The sequence below is a fragment of the Sceloporus undulatus genome, chromosome 1 (assembly GCF_019175285.1).
Source record: "Sceloporus undulatus isolate JIND9_A2432 ecotype Alabama chromosome 1, SceUnd_v1.1, whole genome shotgun sequence".
NCBI lineage: Eukaryota > Metazoa > Chordata > Lepidosauria > Squamata > Phrynosomatidae > Sceloporus > Sceloporus undulatus.
The window spans coordinates 160614812-160630286 of NC_056522.1; the positions used below are offsets into that span (position 1 = coordinate 160614812).

A 15475-nucleotide genomic window follows, 5' to 3' on the forward strand; every position below is an offset into this window, starting at 1 on the left:
AAGGCCAGACTATGAGAAAGTGACTGTTCCAAAGTCACCCAGCCAGTTGTGTGGTTCAAACCCCCATCTCCCAACTTCCAGCCCAAGCATCTAACCACTACACAACACTTTCTCTTTCTATAGCAAAGTAAATGGATAAGTTTTAATGATGACAGAATGAAAGGGCCTGTGATGGTAGAAGATATCCTATGGGGATTACACTTTCTAGGGCCATAGCCATCTCCCTGAATCTTTTAGTGAGCAGTGTCAAGGTTTTTTTTTTAATGCAGATTCTCCCAGATGCAAGTGTGTGTGTGTATATGTATGTGTCCATATCTCCAAGTCAGAAGAAGAGAAGAAGGGAGAGTTTGTGGGTTTGATGTAGCAACATGGGGACAGGGACGTAGCCAGGATTTTAGGAAGGGGGGGTCCAGACTAAGTGCCACCATTATAATGGGGCTTGGGCGCTGCGGCGCAGCAGCACACACCATTCATTTTTCTAATGGAAGGGGGGGTCCGGACCCCAAGAACCCCCCCTTGGCTACGTCCCTGATGGGGATTAATATCTGGGAAAGTGGGAAAATAATAATTTCTGATGCTGTAAGGTGATAAACACTAGAAAGAAATATAATGTGCTAAGAGTGATATGTAAATATACTGGGTGATGTTAGGCAAGTCACTCAGTCTCAGCCTCAGAGGATGGCAACGGTAAACACTCTCTGAATAAACTTGCCAAGAAAACCCCATGGTAGGTTTGGCTTAGAGTCACTGTAAGTTGGAAATGACTTGAAGGCACACAAAGCAACAACAAGAGTCGTATATTCCTTTTGGAATGGTTTGCTTTTTATTGATCATTTCCACCACACATCTGGCCTTTATCTGTTTGGGTAAAGATCTGGATCATTCAAACCATTGCATGTTACTCAGTGGTATCTTAAAGCCACGAGGAATCCAAGCGTCACACATTATTGTCTGAGTTTGGGTAACTCTAACTGTGCCCACTGCTTACCTCTGAGACACATATGAGTCCAATTTCAATTCCACTTTGTCCTTCTGTGCCCATACAGAGAACTGACGGTCTAGGAAAAAAGAAAGAAAGAAAGATGGATTAAAATAATGGTGGTGGATAACTCTAAGTGAGCAGTGGGACTCAAAGCAAAAAGACTGTTGGTGTCTCCTTTCAGAAAGCCTGATTTTAAATAAAGGTAAGCCATGGTCAATTCCATTATACAAGCCTTTCAGACAAATTACCAGAATTGATGGAATTGCTTTGTGCTCTGGGAGCATCTACACTGTAGAAATAATGCAGCTTAACACCGCTTTAAGTTGTGTAGCTCCATCCTATTGGAATCTTGGGATTTCTAGTTTTACAAGGCCTTTAGCCTTCTCTGCCAAAGTGCTGGTGCCTTGTTGTTGTGTTATGTACCTTCAACTCATTTCCAACTTGTGACCACTCTAAGGTGGGTTTTCGTGGCAATTCTTCAGAGGGTGTTTGCCACCGCCATCTTCTGATGCTGAAAGAATATGCTTTGGCCAAGGTTACCCAGTCAGTTTTTGTAGACAGGCAGGGATTCAAACCCTGGTCCCCAGAGTCAAAGTCCAATGCTCACACCACTACACCATGCTGGCTCTCACAAAACTACAAATCCCAGGATTCCGTATGATGGAGCCATGGCAGTTAAAGTGGTGTCAAACTGCATCATTTCTACAGTGTAGATGCACCCCATGTGAAGCTGGATGTGTTAACAAATAAATAAAAAATGAAACTATCATTGTTTATTAGGCAAGTGTCTTTTGGAACAGCATTTTATTTGATGGCCAGTCTCCCATGATCAGGCATTTGTCATGAGTGTAATGGATCTAGTTACTCTAGTCCACTTTATTCTGAACAATGGCGTGTTATCAGATAGCTGTAACCATCTCTCTGTTGCCATAGCAGAGAAAACAAAACCCCTTCGAAGAGCAGTTGAACTGTTGCCTTGTTCTGCAATACGCTGATCTAACGTAGATAGATGTGAGCAGGAGGAATACAGCGGATCCTGGTTTGTTGGCACTGTTTAATTTAGATTTATTAAATACTCAAGTATACTCAGCTGTTTCTTTTTGCTGCTTAGCAAAATGTCTTTTTTGGATTTCGTTCTTTCGTTGTAAAAGCTGTTCAGTACCATGGTCAGCGCAAGAAAGGCAACTCACTGTGCTGCTAGAAGGTGAACTTGTCACGGAAAGAGATGCGGGAGGGAACTTGTATTATTTCATCCTTGAGAATGGTCTCAACTAAGTGAACAGAAGAAGAAGACTGAACCAGCCGGATATTGGATTCTCGTGACAATGCACATGGTAACATTTCTATGAGTAACTCATGCACTGAAGAAGGCGAATGATAGATGGATGAGGTGAAGAAGGAGGAGCACTATGTTAAGAAAGATACACGCCATATTTCACCCCAGCTCCCACCGGAGGAGTCTATCAGATGGGATCCCTGCTTACGATGGCTCTGCTGTTCAGCTGATCCGTAGCACTTCCATGTATGTTATTGGAGGCGAGGAGCAAAGGTTCTGCGAACCACTCAAAAAAAGCAAAAGCACCATCAGTTTCGATTCGGTTGCCTGCGGCCAGATGAAGGAAGAAGAAAAGGCGTGGATGTACTCCAAGACCCAAGACTGTTTGCAGTACCTACAAGATCTCTTAGCCTTGAGGAAAAAATACCTTGAGAGCATCAAAGACCTAAAGTCTATGGACAGGGGATCTCAAATTTCCCCGTTGTCCACAAAATCTTCCAAGAGCAGGAAAAAGCCGCCAGCCCCTCCTCCTCCTGTACAATCATCCAAGGTAGGGAATTAAGCAACGCTAATGTAGAGGAGTGTCATGATCATGCACAGATATGGATTGAGAACCCCTAAACATTTTCTAATAGGGTTTTCTTTGTTCGTAGTAATGCTATTTTGCTCCGTCTCTCATTTGACTTCTCTTTCATATTCATTTATACTACTGTGTGCTTATTAGGTTGTTTCACTGATAACCTGCCTTTCTGCCCATGAGCTCCAGGCAGAATTCATGGCTCTCCCTACTTTATGATCATGATAATATTGTAAGGTAGGTTGGTGGGGGAGAGAGAGAGAGAGAGAGAGATCATTGCCAAAGGTTCACCAGTGACCTCCATGGTGCAGTGGGAACAAGAACCCAGATCTCTCAAGTCCCAGTTCATAACTCTACTCAAGACTGGCTGTCAGGACAACATTACACTCACATTGCTCACATTCAACACTCATATCCAACCTAAAAAGAGGCCCTCCTTCAACTGTCATGCCCTCATGCACCTTCACCCTTCATACACTCAATTTGAAAGTTGACAACCATTATGCTAGGACTGCCCCTTATGTCCTGTGCACTCTTTTCCATCAGTTCAGTGAGATAAGATGTTTATTTTAAAAACCCTTGAACAGTTGGCATGTGAAACATTCCCAGCAGCTGAGACAAATGACTCAAAGGATCCCATTGAATGAAACTGAACCCGTGTCTCTTACATCCAATGGCTAAGGAAGATTTGGGAATGACAGACAGGATTCTCTATTGTTCCCCTTTTCCTTTGGATAAATCTATTTTTTTCCTGAAAATATATGTTTTGGCTCTGATTTGTTATGCTTTTGTTTGTCCCTCCCATCTATTCATTTTGGAACTCTGATGTTAAAGAGAGTCAAAAATGAGTGTGGTAATGAACAAAGAGGGGGAAGCCTTGGATCTACCAGATCCCAGACCACTTAGCCTCCTCCGTTATGACCTACCAAAATACACAGAGAAAAATTAGATGTGCCTCAGAGCTTATCTAACTAATTTTCTCGCATTGCTTGGAATCAGGAAAAACTTTTTTCATAAAACAAACCTTGTGTAGAAGAAAAAGGAGCAACATAGGAATTCATTTATTTGTTTGTCTATTTATCTTGAATTTGTATCCTGGCTTTCCCCCAAAATGAGATCCAAGTATCCTCTGGGATTGCAATATCCCATTTTAGTCCTGTAGAGTAAAATACACTTTTAACTCCTGAATTGAGCATTTTGATCTATGCACCACAACAATATTATGTGAAAATAATCCATCCGCTCAGTTCCTCTGGATAGTGAAGTCTAATGGTATGTGAATGGGCTTCATTTACATAGATAAGCATTGCACAAAGGGATCTTATAGCACCTTTGAGGCTAACTGAAAGACGTTGTTAGTATGAACTTTTGCAGACTTGAGCTCATGCTACCAACTTTTCCCCCCAGTTAGTCTCAAAAGTAATACAAGATCCCTTTGCATACTAATTTTTCCAACTAACACTACAGACTAAATCTTCTTATCCTGTAAGACTACAATTTCTTATAGCTCTAATTTTTGGAGTAGGTGGATTCATATAGACTTCTGAATTAAGGCACCTATCCCTCCCCATCTCTCCCACTTAGGGACAATTTTGATTAATTTTGTCATCCCACTTTTCCAGCAACTTTTAAAATGTCTCCGTTTTCCTCCTACTCCTCCCACTTTCCCCTTCACCCTCAACTTACTTTGCTGCAACTCAGTTCAAAGTGCAAGAACTGATCAGAACCCTATTGGGCAATTCACATAACCTACATTTACACATTTGCAGCTGCTACGTATTCATGATTCCCATGCAGCCCCTTGTTTAGAGGCTATGTAGGTAAAGATAAAGGTAGTCCTTTGACATGAATGTCTAGTCGTAACTGACTGTAGGGGGTGGTATTCATCTCCGTTACTAAGCCAAAGAGCCAGCGTTGTCCGAGGACTGCTCTGGTAGTCATATGGCCAGCATGATTGTACTAAACGCTGTTACCTTCCCATCTAAGTGGTACCTATTTATCTACTTGCATTTGCATGCTTTCAAACTGCTAGGTTGGTATAAGCTAGGACTAGTGACAGAGCTTACCCCATCATGCAGCACTCGGGCCATGAACTGTCAGCCTTCTAATCTTCCAATCATCAGAATTGGCATCTTAACCCCTAAGCTACCACATCTCTAGGGACTGCATAGGGACCTTGACAGCCCCCTATCACCACATACCAGCAAGCAGCCACTGTAATTTGCCATAGGAGTCTGTTCCCCTGTCATTTGGGGATCAGCTGCCTGACACTCCCATCCTCTCTCACACGAGTGTGATCTCCAGTGCAAGGGGATTTGCAAGAGAGACCTTTTTTTTCTGTCATACTGTAGATCACACACAGAAGGGGATAGGAATGTCAGGCAGCTGCTTCTGATCAACAGGGGAATGAACTCATTGATCACAGTGCTTGCTTACTAGTACGTGGAATTTGCAGAGGATCACACCAGAATTCCTACATAGATATGTGTTTACAATGCTACATAGTACACAATGGTAGTATTCCAGGGACAGTTTGCATTCAATTAATTAATTTTATTTTATTTTTCAGTGTTTTCATACAATGATTTGACCTGGAAGATACTGGATGCATTTTATTTTTCTCTCTTTCCTCTTTCTGTCTCTTGTACATGAGACAATTACAGTGTGAAACTGGACCATGTTGATACACTGAAGCCCTTGTTCACCAGCATCTCTTATTCTCCCCTCTTGGTTGCATGCATGCCTATGCTGCACATATCGTTCATATCGATTATTCTCTAAATTTGTTTTGTTTTGAATTTCAGATTTGCTCCTTGGTTCAGATCGGTTCCTTGTGAATGTTTATTTAAAAAGCAAAAATCATTAAGAAGATAATTAAACATTTAAACCTCACACAAACAATTCAAAACAGTAGCCTAAAATACATTTGAAAATCCAGATAAATCTAAAAGTAAATCTGCAGCAAAGGATTTAAAGGACAGTTTAGCCAATGAGAAGAGATAGTTGTGTCAAAGCACATTGACCAGCCTCCTTCCAATACTCTGGTTCATCGTATCACTCCCTATAGTACCTGTGGCGCTACTCAAAGATGGGAATCATATGGCCCTCCATATGTCATTGAGCTTCAGTTGAAGCATCTCTAGCCTACATAACCAATGGTGAGAATTTGGGGTGTTACAGTCCTACAACAACAGCAACAGCAAATCTATTTCTTACCTGCCTCTCCCCAAGGCTCATGATGGATACAATATACATAGATTAAAATACAACATATAACTGAAGACATGAAACCATTTAAACACATAGGTTAAAACACATAAACATAGGATTAAGATTACCATTGCACATTAAAATCATCCAGACATACATTTCAAATTGATTAGGACATGATTTCCACCCTAAACCAGATCCAGTTAAAAACTCCAACTGGACAATGCCTGCTGCATCAATGGAATTTATCTAAGTGTTGATTTATCATTCAGTGGTTCATTAAATGAGTGAGCTCCATCTAGTTGGGATTGTGAACTGAATTTAGACCTTTGAATGCTGGATTGTTCTGTCCAACGTCAAAGTCTGCTTATTCTATCTCGCCCACAGCCTCTCATTTTGTTCAACAGGTCTCAGCAGAGAAAAAAGTCTTCAGTTCAGAGGTAGCTGAGGCAATAGCTTATTTTGATGCAATTATTGCAGAGCTGGATGCAGAAAGGCACAGAAAAATAATTGTGAGGGACCGTCCACATGCAGACGTCGATTTTGATGGTAAGTGCACAGGTGACATCTTACAGAGAGCTGCTGTGACAGTGGATGATTTATATAGTTGCTCATCATTGTATAGCTGTCAGAATAAAAATAATCCTTGCTTTAGTTAATCTGGCCCAAACAGAACCAAAACAGTGGAGTGATCTTCTCAACTGCAGAATAAATAGTCATAAGCATACATTTTCAATGTTTTTTGTGTTACAAAAGAAAGTATTTTTAAAATCCCACCTGCCTCCATGTAATGACTGTACTTATTTATCCTCCCTCCAGTAATCTTTGCTGTTTCCAACAATAATGAGGATCCTGCCTTTGTAAAGCAGTGAGTTTTCACTCTCTCCAGTACAGATGTACTGCAAAATAGGGCTGCAGAAAAAATAGAGAGAGAATAGAGCAATGATGACCTTTTTACGCCCTTTGTATTGGAGGTTTAAGGGTAGTGTCCATTGCTCAGGTTATACAGTGCCATGAATTTGCCTGGATTTGCCTGCTTCTCCATTGCCAAGTAACCGTTTTTAGAATATAATCTGCCACCCAGTTTCCTTGTGTTGGGATTGAAACCTTGGGATTTTTAGGACTAGATTCTGAAGGGGCCTCTCTCTCTCTAGCTGGATCTACAGAGGAGAGTTATTTTATCATATATGTGTTTTTCCACCATAGTCCTGCGGTTATAAAATAGCGACAACACAGTCAAACACTGACTTTCATGTCAGTGGGACAATTAAAAATCCACTCTGGTTTTTAGTCTAAACTGTAAAGGATCTATCTGATGTGCTAAACCCCAACCCCAAAATAGAATCACTATTTTGGATAGCTCCTTGACAGTAGACTATTATCCAAAGTAGATGTACCATCCCACTGACCTGAAAGCCATCAAAGAATCATAGAATCATAGAGTTGGAAGAGACCACAAGGGCCAGTCCAGCCCCTTGCCATGCAGGAAATCCAAATCAAAGCATCCCCAACAGATGGCCATCCAGCCTCTGCTTGAAGACCTCCAAGGAAGGAGACTCCACTACACTCCGAGGAAAGAGTTTGTTCCACTGTCGAACAGCCCTTACTCTCAGGAAGTTCTTCCTAATGTTAAGGTGGAATCTCTTTTCCTGTAGCTTGCATCCATTGTTCCGGGACCTGTTCTCTGGAGCAGCAGAAAACAAGCTTGCTCCCTCCTCAGTATGAGGAGTCATCCTCAATATGAGGAGTCATCATAGCAGTAGAATTTCCTTTTCAATTTAACTCTCATGTGGACTAGAGACTCCCTTGCCTCTTCTCTCTTTTCTGTCACTAGCTTAAAACCTATATCATGAGGTTGTGCCCTGGCCCTGCTTTTTTCTGTGCCATGTATCTCCCATCCATTCAGACCTCTGGACTTCTCTGTGTGTTGTTTCTGTCTGGTGTAGCCTCCTTACAACCAGACTTGAATTTACTCACCAAAATTTTTGCTCATAGGACTCTAGTAAGTAGTAGCTGACATTCTAAGATAAATTTTATGTGAACCTGGCTGTAAAAGAAGTGTAACGGGATACTTTCCAGAGCGGCCCTGCTATGTTCTGAGTTTGCGTTGCTGTGACGGTGTCTTCATTCTAATGGGTGCTTTCCCCTTTCAGTGGTTACCAGCTCCAGAGAACACAGCATACATTCCAACTGGATTCTTCGCGCCCCTCGGAGGCATTCCCAGGATGTTCTCCAAGCAGCAAAGACAACAAGCCAATCTGAAAAGAACAGCCAAGGAAGAACAATCAACTCCAGAAAGAAGTTACAAAGATACCCAATGTATCTCCCTAAAGCTGTGGAGGGAGCATTTAATACTTTGAAATTTAAGCCCAAAATGGACTTAAGCCCAAAAGGAACAGCATTGATCTGGAAGTAATGAGAAACACTAAGTGCGGGATCCCTTCCATGCGAAGGCAGCCTAAAAAGTGAAAGCCCTTCCTACACAATCAAAGTCTTTTTGTACTGTAGATTTGCAATAGTCCTTATTTGTTGGATGCATGCAGCTCACAGATTTTTCACTTGAGAGTTCGCTTCAATAGCAAGGATATTTAACTTCCAATGTAATATTTATTAGCTTGGAAAAAGCATCATTTGCCCCCTCACATGCACACACAAAAGCACATCCATTTCTAATTGTCCTTGCCATATACAGAATACAACAGCTCAAGTGTCATGATCATCTACTGGACTTTTCCTGTTATACTGTGAGAGATAGATAGACAGCATCTTCTTCCTCATGGCAATGCTGTTTTGTGACCTTTTCCTTTGTAACATATTTTAATGTTTCTGTGGTCACAATTTACTATTCTCCTTAGTAATGCTGCTGCAGGAATACACACCCAGGATATTTTTTTTTAAATGGAAGAGAGTAGAAAGACTAAAAAATTTCCCTTGTGAACCTTTTAAATAAAGGTTTTAAATAAAACCTGTTTGAGTTTTATAACCCATTTTTCCTGACAGTTCTTATCCTTTCGAATTTATATTTCCCTTCCTCTTTTGTGGGAGCATAAAAATGGTGCACACGCAATAAAATTTCATGGCTTCCATGTCAGTGGGATGGCAAATTAGCATTGGGTTTTAGTCCCAATTTTAAAGGAGATGTCCAAGGGGCTGACGATATTTTAGGGATATGGAAATCATCAGGCACTCCGTATATGTGTGTGTTTATATAAAATATCTTAAATGTTATCCATTTTATGTGGATAGAAGTCACAATCCAAAGAAAAATTGCTTCCGGCAGAATGGCTGGTTGGTGGGAAGGTGGAAAGGATCATCTCCATTCCACATGGCAGCATCATTCCTCCCTTCAGCCTAGGGAAATCAAAAAGGAGAAACAACTGTCCAAGAGGCCCCAGGAGTAATGTGTCTATGGTACACCTCAACTTGTAGCTTTGTTACAATATATTATCTCTACTTCGACTCTTCAAACATACACAGACTCCAGTCCACTGTACAAAAATGCACAACATGGTGGCACATCTACATAATTGTGTTTTCCCCTGTATGCCCTTGTAAATTCTGAAAGCCTTTTTCATACTCCTAGAAAACAGCTGTAACCCTACAAACAGATTCACACTAAACTGTTCTTTGGAGAAAGGCATCTACTGTAGAATAATGCAGTTTGACACCACATAAACTACCATGGCTCCATCCTACATAATCTTTGGATTTGTAGTTTTGTGAGGCACCAGCACTCTTTGATAGAGAAGGCTGAAGACCTTGTAAAACTATAAATCTCAATATTCCATAGGATGGATCTGAGTAGTGCCAAATGCATTATTTCTTCAGTGTAGATGCATCCAAACTCAGCTATAGGACACTCTTGATAGGATACTGCACAAGGAAGAGATCACTTTAGAAAATAGATAAGACTTCTTATGATATCGTCTGATTTGTTAGCAAATATTAGGTATGGGCTGAATTGTCGTTACGGGTCCGTTACGTGTTCTGTATTCAAGATAGACTATGTTTTTAAGACCATGGCACTATTGCCACAATCATAGATACTCTATGGAACCCACCTTAAACTTGAAGGAGCCATTCTGAGCAACAGAGGTCTGTGGCATGGGTGAGTGAGGTGCTCCAGGATAAAGCAGCCCACCCCCTTTTGCCCCTGAGCTACATTGCAGTGAGCAGAAGTTTCTTCACATTGCACTGTGGCCTGCGGGTGAATGGGGGCTAGCCATGTCATCATGAAGCAACCCACTTGCCCTTGCCAAAGATCTCCATTGCTTGCAGCAAGTCCTCTGAATAAGTTCTGATGGTTGATCCCTTCAAGCATTCCTTTATGTAGTTATAAATGCAGTGACCTCTGCCAGTTTTTCCTTAGCAGCCAGGATGGAATATTCTGTTGAGGATCCCCACCACCAAAGGATGCTAATGTAAAGGTGCCAGCATGGTGAAGTGGTTAGACTGTTGGACTAGGACACTGGGAGGCAAGAGTTCGAATCCACCTTGGTTATGGAAACCCACTGGGTGGCTTTGGGCAAGTCACACTCATCATCACCCTCAGAGGATGGCAATAGCAAACTCCCTCTCAAGATACTTCCAAGGAAATCCCATGATAGGGTCACCTTAGAGTTGCCATAAGTCAAAAATGATTTGAAGGAACACAACAACAAGAAACCAATGTAATGCTTTCTGGGTTGCTAAACGGCAACACACATCACTCTTTTATTTGAAAAAAATATATTCAAAACTGCTTACAAAAGAAAAGAAAACCACCAAAGAAGACCTCCAAAGAAGGAGACTCTACCACACTCCGATTGCTTTTAAGTTCTATTTAATTCTTCTAATTATCTTTAAGTATATTGTAATGTCTTCATGGTAGGTACTTTTAATGGTATGTGTTTCTGTAAGCCAACTGGGATTCAAAAAGAAGAACAAACAGCAACAACAATAATACTGTCCAGAAGCCAATGATACTGATATTTCACCATTCATCAGTTTCACAGATCTCTTTGCGGAGAATGTTCTGTAAATATGAGGCACCTTAAAACAGAACCTCTCCCAAGTCACCTTGTGCCTCAAAGGCAAAGGGTAGAACATTACTTTCCAAAATAATGTATTATATTGTTAATCTGCCCCCATAACCACTAACCCTTGATAGCACAAAGAAAAATTTTAAAGTAAATTTTAACAAGGTTTTTTTAGCAAAATCACTTTGGAATGCTTTTTAGTTCCTTTTAAGAAAAAAACCCTTCTAAAAAGTTATTTGCTTAACATTTGAAAAAAAAATCACTCAACACTTTCTCCAAAAGCACTTTTAGTCCTGAAAAAAAACAAACCCTAACAAAGTACACCTTACTCCCTACCTGGCAATGGGGATGGAGGAGGGAGTAGCAGTATTGTCAGCCATTATTTATTCATGAAAAAGGAATTCTATTATGCCCATTTTACCCTCACTACAGATATGGGTCTCCCTTATCTGGGATTCCAAAATTGTCCACATGGGTGGCTGAGATAGTGACACCTTTACTTTCTAATGGTTCAGTATACAAAAATTTTATTTCATGCACAAACATATTAAAAATATAGTGTATCAAATCACTTCATGATATATGTACAAGGTGTATACAAAACATACATGAATGTCATATAGGTAGAGAGATCTTGTAGCTCCTTTGAGACTAACCGAAAGAAAGAGGTTGGCAGCATGAGCTTTCATAGATTTCAGTCTACTTCCTCAACATGACACAGATGGAGACATGGGTACTAAGCCTTGCCACAAACCAAGATGCCAACTCTGCCCACACATTTATTCAGGAAATGTCATCACATTTGGCATCAACCACAATATTAGGGGGACCTTCACATGCTCAACCTCCATCAGCACTCTACATGTTCTGAACCACCTGAAATTTCTGACCCATTCTTTCAGGGTGATCCAAGTATAATTACCATGCTCCAATCTTACTCTTCTTGCAAGATTTCAGGAAGAAAACAATGACTTTTTTTTTCTGTGTTCAGTTCTGCGGTGTAAGCCTGTATTGTATTTCCTGAAATTTTCATTTAGAACTCAAGGATTTTCTTATTTGCACAGTAATTAATAAACAACACTTTGCCATACTGGATGCAAGTATGCTGGAAATTTGAAATAGCAAACAATATCCCTAAACACATACACAGAACAGCAGGAGCAACAGGCGAATGCTCTGGTGTGTTGCAGAATCTATTTTCACAGTGCTGAAGAGAGCCTTCCCAGGAGAAGACAGAAAATGTACTAGCTAGTTAGAACTGACATGAGAGATTAACAGCTACCACAGGGATTGTTTCTCAAGAGAAAAGAGCTTGGAACTAACAATTAAATATACAGCATGAAGCAAAGGACACACAATTCACTTTTTGGAGGGTCCAGGATGCATTGTGCATTTCTTTTCCTCTTCACTCCATGTTTTTATAAGTCTTGGCTTCATGTCATTTGTTCCTTTCCTTCATTTCAAGTCATGGGGAGTGATGAACATTAGATTCTGATCTAGGGATTAAATCTTTGATTATTCTGTTCTCACGTATAAGAACAAACATTTTCAAAAGTTTTGTGTACATGTTTTTGGTTACAAAATTATCTGTAAACTTTTTTGTTACAAAAAAAAAAACCCCTTAAGATTACAAGGTTTTTTATTTTTTATTTTTTTATTTTTATGTTTTGTGCATTTTTGACAAGGGCATTAGTTTTTGTTTTTGCATTTGGAGACTTTTTGGGGAGGAATAAAAAGTATTTTTTAAAAACCCACACAGAGATAAATTATTCACAAACAATGCCTAAAAAGCAAGCAAATCAAAAAAATCTTGTGTCATTTGACCATTTTCTCAACAAGGTGTCTCAATGTGTCAAATCAAAGATGAGAAAAATTTGCAAGTCTCAATGCATCCCTATTCTGAGTTGGGAAATAAATATTGATTGTAATGTGTAAAGGTATTTTAAAGAGGATAGTCTGGTGTAGTGGTTTGAATGTTGAACTGGAACTTCAGGATACCAGGGTTTGAATCCCCATTCAACCATGGAAGTCCACTCGCTGACTTGGGCATGTCACACACTCTCAGCCTCACAGGAAAGCCATGGCAAACCTCCTCTGCATAAATCTTGCCAAGAAAACCATAGGACAGAGGTGCCATAAGTCAGAGTTGATTTGAAAACACGGAACACCTTGCCTTGGCCAGAGTGATTGGCTGAGATCTGATAAGATCTCAGAAGGTTTCAGCAGCTGCAAGTGCCCTCTGTGGCTGTCTTTGGAGCTCAGAGAGGAGAGGTCCAAAGGAAGGCAAGAAGGAGAGGGAGTTTTGCCTGAGTAAGCACCACCAAGGGGAGTCAAGTAAAGAAAAAATGGGCTGGAGTGGATGGCAGGAAAAAGTGGCTCAAAGCTGCTTTTTCTGAAAATGAGTCGAAACCCTACTATAGGGAATACTATCCCCAACACTGAGCATTCTGGTGTTGTGCTCTGCTGAGATTCAGTGCAGAGTATTCCTTGTGGACCTGGACTCTGTTCACTGAACATTTAATGGTCAGTCGTGCAACCAAATGTTAGATCAGAATGATACCAGCTTCAGGAAAAAGCCTACTGTGACCGGTCCAAAGCAACAATACTATGGTGAGGAAGCATTTTTCTTACTGTCTTGCTTTGAGGGCTATGGGGTGGGAAAGAGCCAGCAGTTTGGCAGAATTTTATAGCATTGCTCATAGTGTGGAGAAAGTGAAATGGAGAGAAGTTTTGTCTCCCTCCTCTCATAATACTAGAACCCAGAGTCGGCCAATAATATGTATCAGTAATAAACCCAGAAGAGTACAAACTCTTCAATGTAAGACACAATTAATTTATGACATTTGCTGCCTTAAGGTGTGTTGAATACTCCTGGATTAGATGGCTCTTAGAGGAGATTAGATAAATGTATATGGAAAAAGTCTTTCAATAGCTATTAGTCATAACAGCTACATGTGGAGCTTGGAAGATTACTTTTTTAAAGTAACTGGTCAAAGCTGGAGAGATCTCAGTTCCCAGGTTGACAAAGTGGTACAATTGATACAGTTATAAAAGGTAGCTGTTCGTTTTCCAGTGTCTGAGAATGGAAATAATGACTTTTAGTTACCCTTAAGGGAGACAGGGACAGATCTGAGTGCTACAAGTCATTACCGAAATGAAGAAATAAATTACAGTCAGCCCTCCATATCCACAGATTCTTTATCCATGGATTCATGTATCCATGGTTTGAAAATATTAAAAAATATATGTGTAAGTTCTAAAATACAAACCCTGATTTTACCAATTAATCTAAGGAACACCATTTTACTATCCATTGTATTAAATGGGACTTGAATATCCACGGATTTTGTTATCCATGGGAGGTCCTGGGACCAAACCTCAGCAGATACCAAGGGCCCACCATGCAAACAACTAGTTTGCAACCAAGCTTTGGCTGTGTATTATATTATCTAAATACCAGTTGCTGGGAGCAACACTGGAAGAGAGCTACTGCCCTCATGTCCTACATGTGGACTTTCCGAGAAGATATTGGTCGGACCATTGTAGGAAATAGGGAGCAAAAATTAAGCAAAATTAACTTTTAGTCTAGTCTTATATTTTTATAATGATGTATTTGAAAAATGGAAACATTTTGAGGCTAGGAATCTGTTTGGATGACCAGAACTGTGAAGGAATTGACACAAAAATCCATTCCTAACTATCCAAAGCTTTCTTCATTCAACAGTATAATTATCAGTTGGGGTGGGAGACATTTTTATGACTCCTGCTATTAAAAAATTGAGACTCAGACACTGATTTATTGCAAACTGCTCGGAGATCTATGCATAATACATAGCTACCTTCTACCCACTCCTGTACAAAACTCTCTCTTTCTCTTCCCAGTATGGATTTATCAACACTTGCCTCAAATCTCTTCTTATAGAGAAATATGGTGAAGAAACATGGGAAAATCTCAGGTAAACATCTATACCTCTGCAACATTTGCAAGTGAAATTTGACAACTATGAATTTGTCAGCACTCCTGTTCGTACAGAGTAATTGCTTGTGCATCCTTCTGCTATTTATTTGACATTGCTCAACGCTCTTCTGTATCTTGTACATATGGTACAAATTTTTTTTTGCAATCCTACACTGATTTAAGAACCAAGGAGGTGATAGTACTTTTGGTTAGAGTTTTTTTAAGTCAGCTAAAAAACAAAAACAAGACTTCTGTCCAAGTAAGTGGGTGTATGTTTTAAGTATGCTTAGGGGCTCAACAGACTGTCCATAAGGAGGACTCCATGCCTCCCCTTTTCTTGCTGGATCTGCAGCAACTGCACACCACAGCTCTGATCTGGCCTTTCACCGGTGCTAAAAGGAATGGCAAAATGCAGCTCCTTTTCCGCCACCGTGCCTTTGCCGCCACTGTGTCA

At 40.4% G+C, this 15475-nt stretch overlaps 1 protein-coding gene across 1 annotated transcript; it reads left to right on the forward strand.

The window, feature by feature from the left end:
• The first annotated feature begins 2391 nt into the window (after positions 1–2391).
• Positions 2392–8461, forward strand: C1H13orf42 (chromosome 1 C13orf42 homolog). The gene is made up of 3 exons (XM_042457716.1): positions 2392–2808; positions 6453–6594; positions 8199–8461. Exons 1-3 carry the CDS (start codon positions 2392–2394, stop codon positions 8459–8461), a joined length of 822 nt encoding a protein of 273 aa, XP_042313650.1.
• Positions 8462–15475: the final 7014 nt, after the last annotated feature.

Excerpts from the sequence above, each read along its gene's own strand:
- C1H13orf42 (XM_042457716.1), top strand. The coding sequence starts at position 2,392 with ATGTTAAGAAAGATACACGCCATATTTCACCCCAGCTCCCACCGGAGG. Across the intron at positions 2,809-6,452 it reads CTCCTGTACAATCATCCAAG|GTCTCAGCAGAGAAAAAAGT; the intron begins GTAGGGAATTAA and ends TTTGTTCAACAG. Across the intron at positions 6,595-8,198 it reads TGCAGACGTCGATTTTGATG|TGGTTACCAGCTCCAGAGAA; the intron begins GTAAGTGCACAG and ends TTCCCCTTTCAG.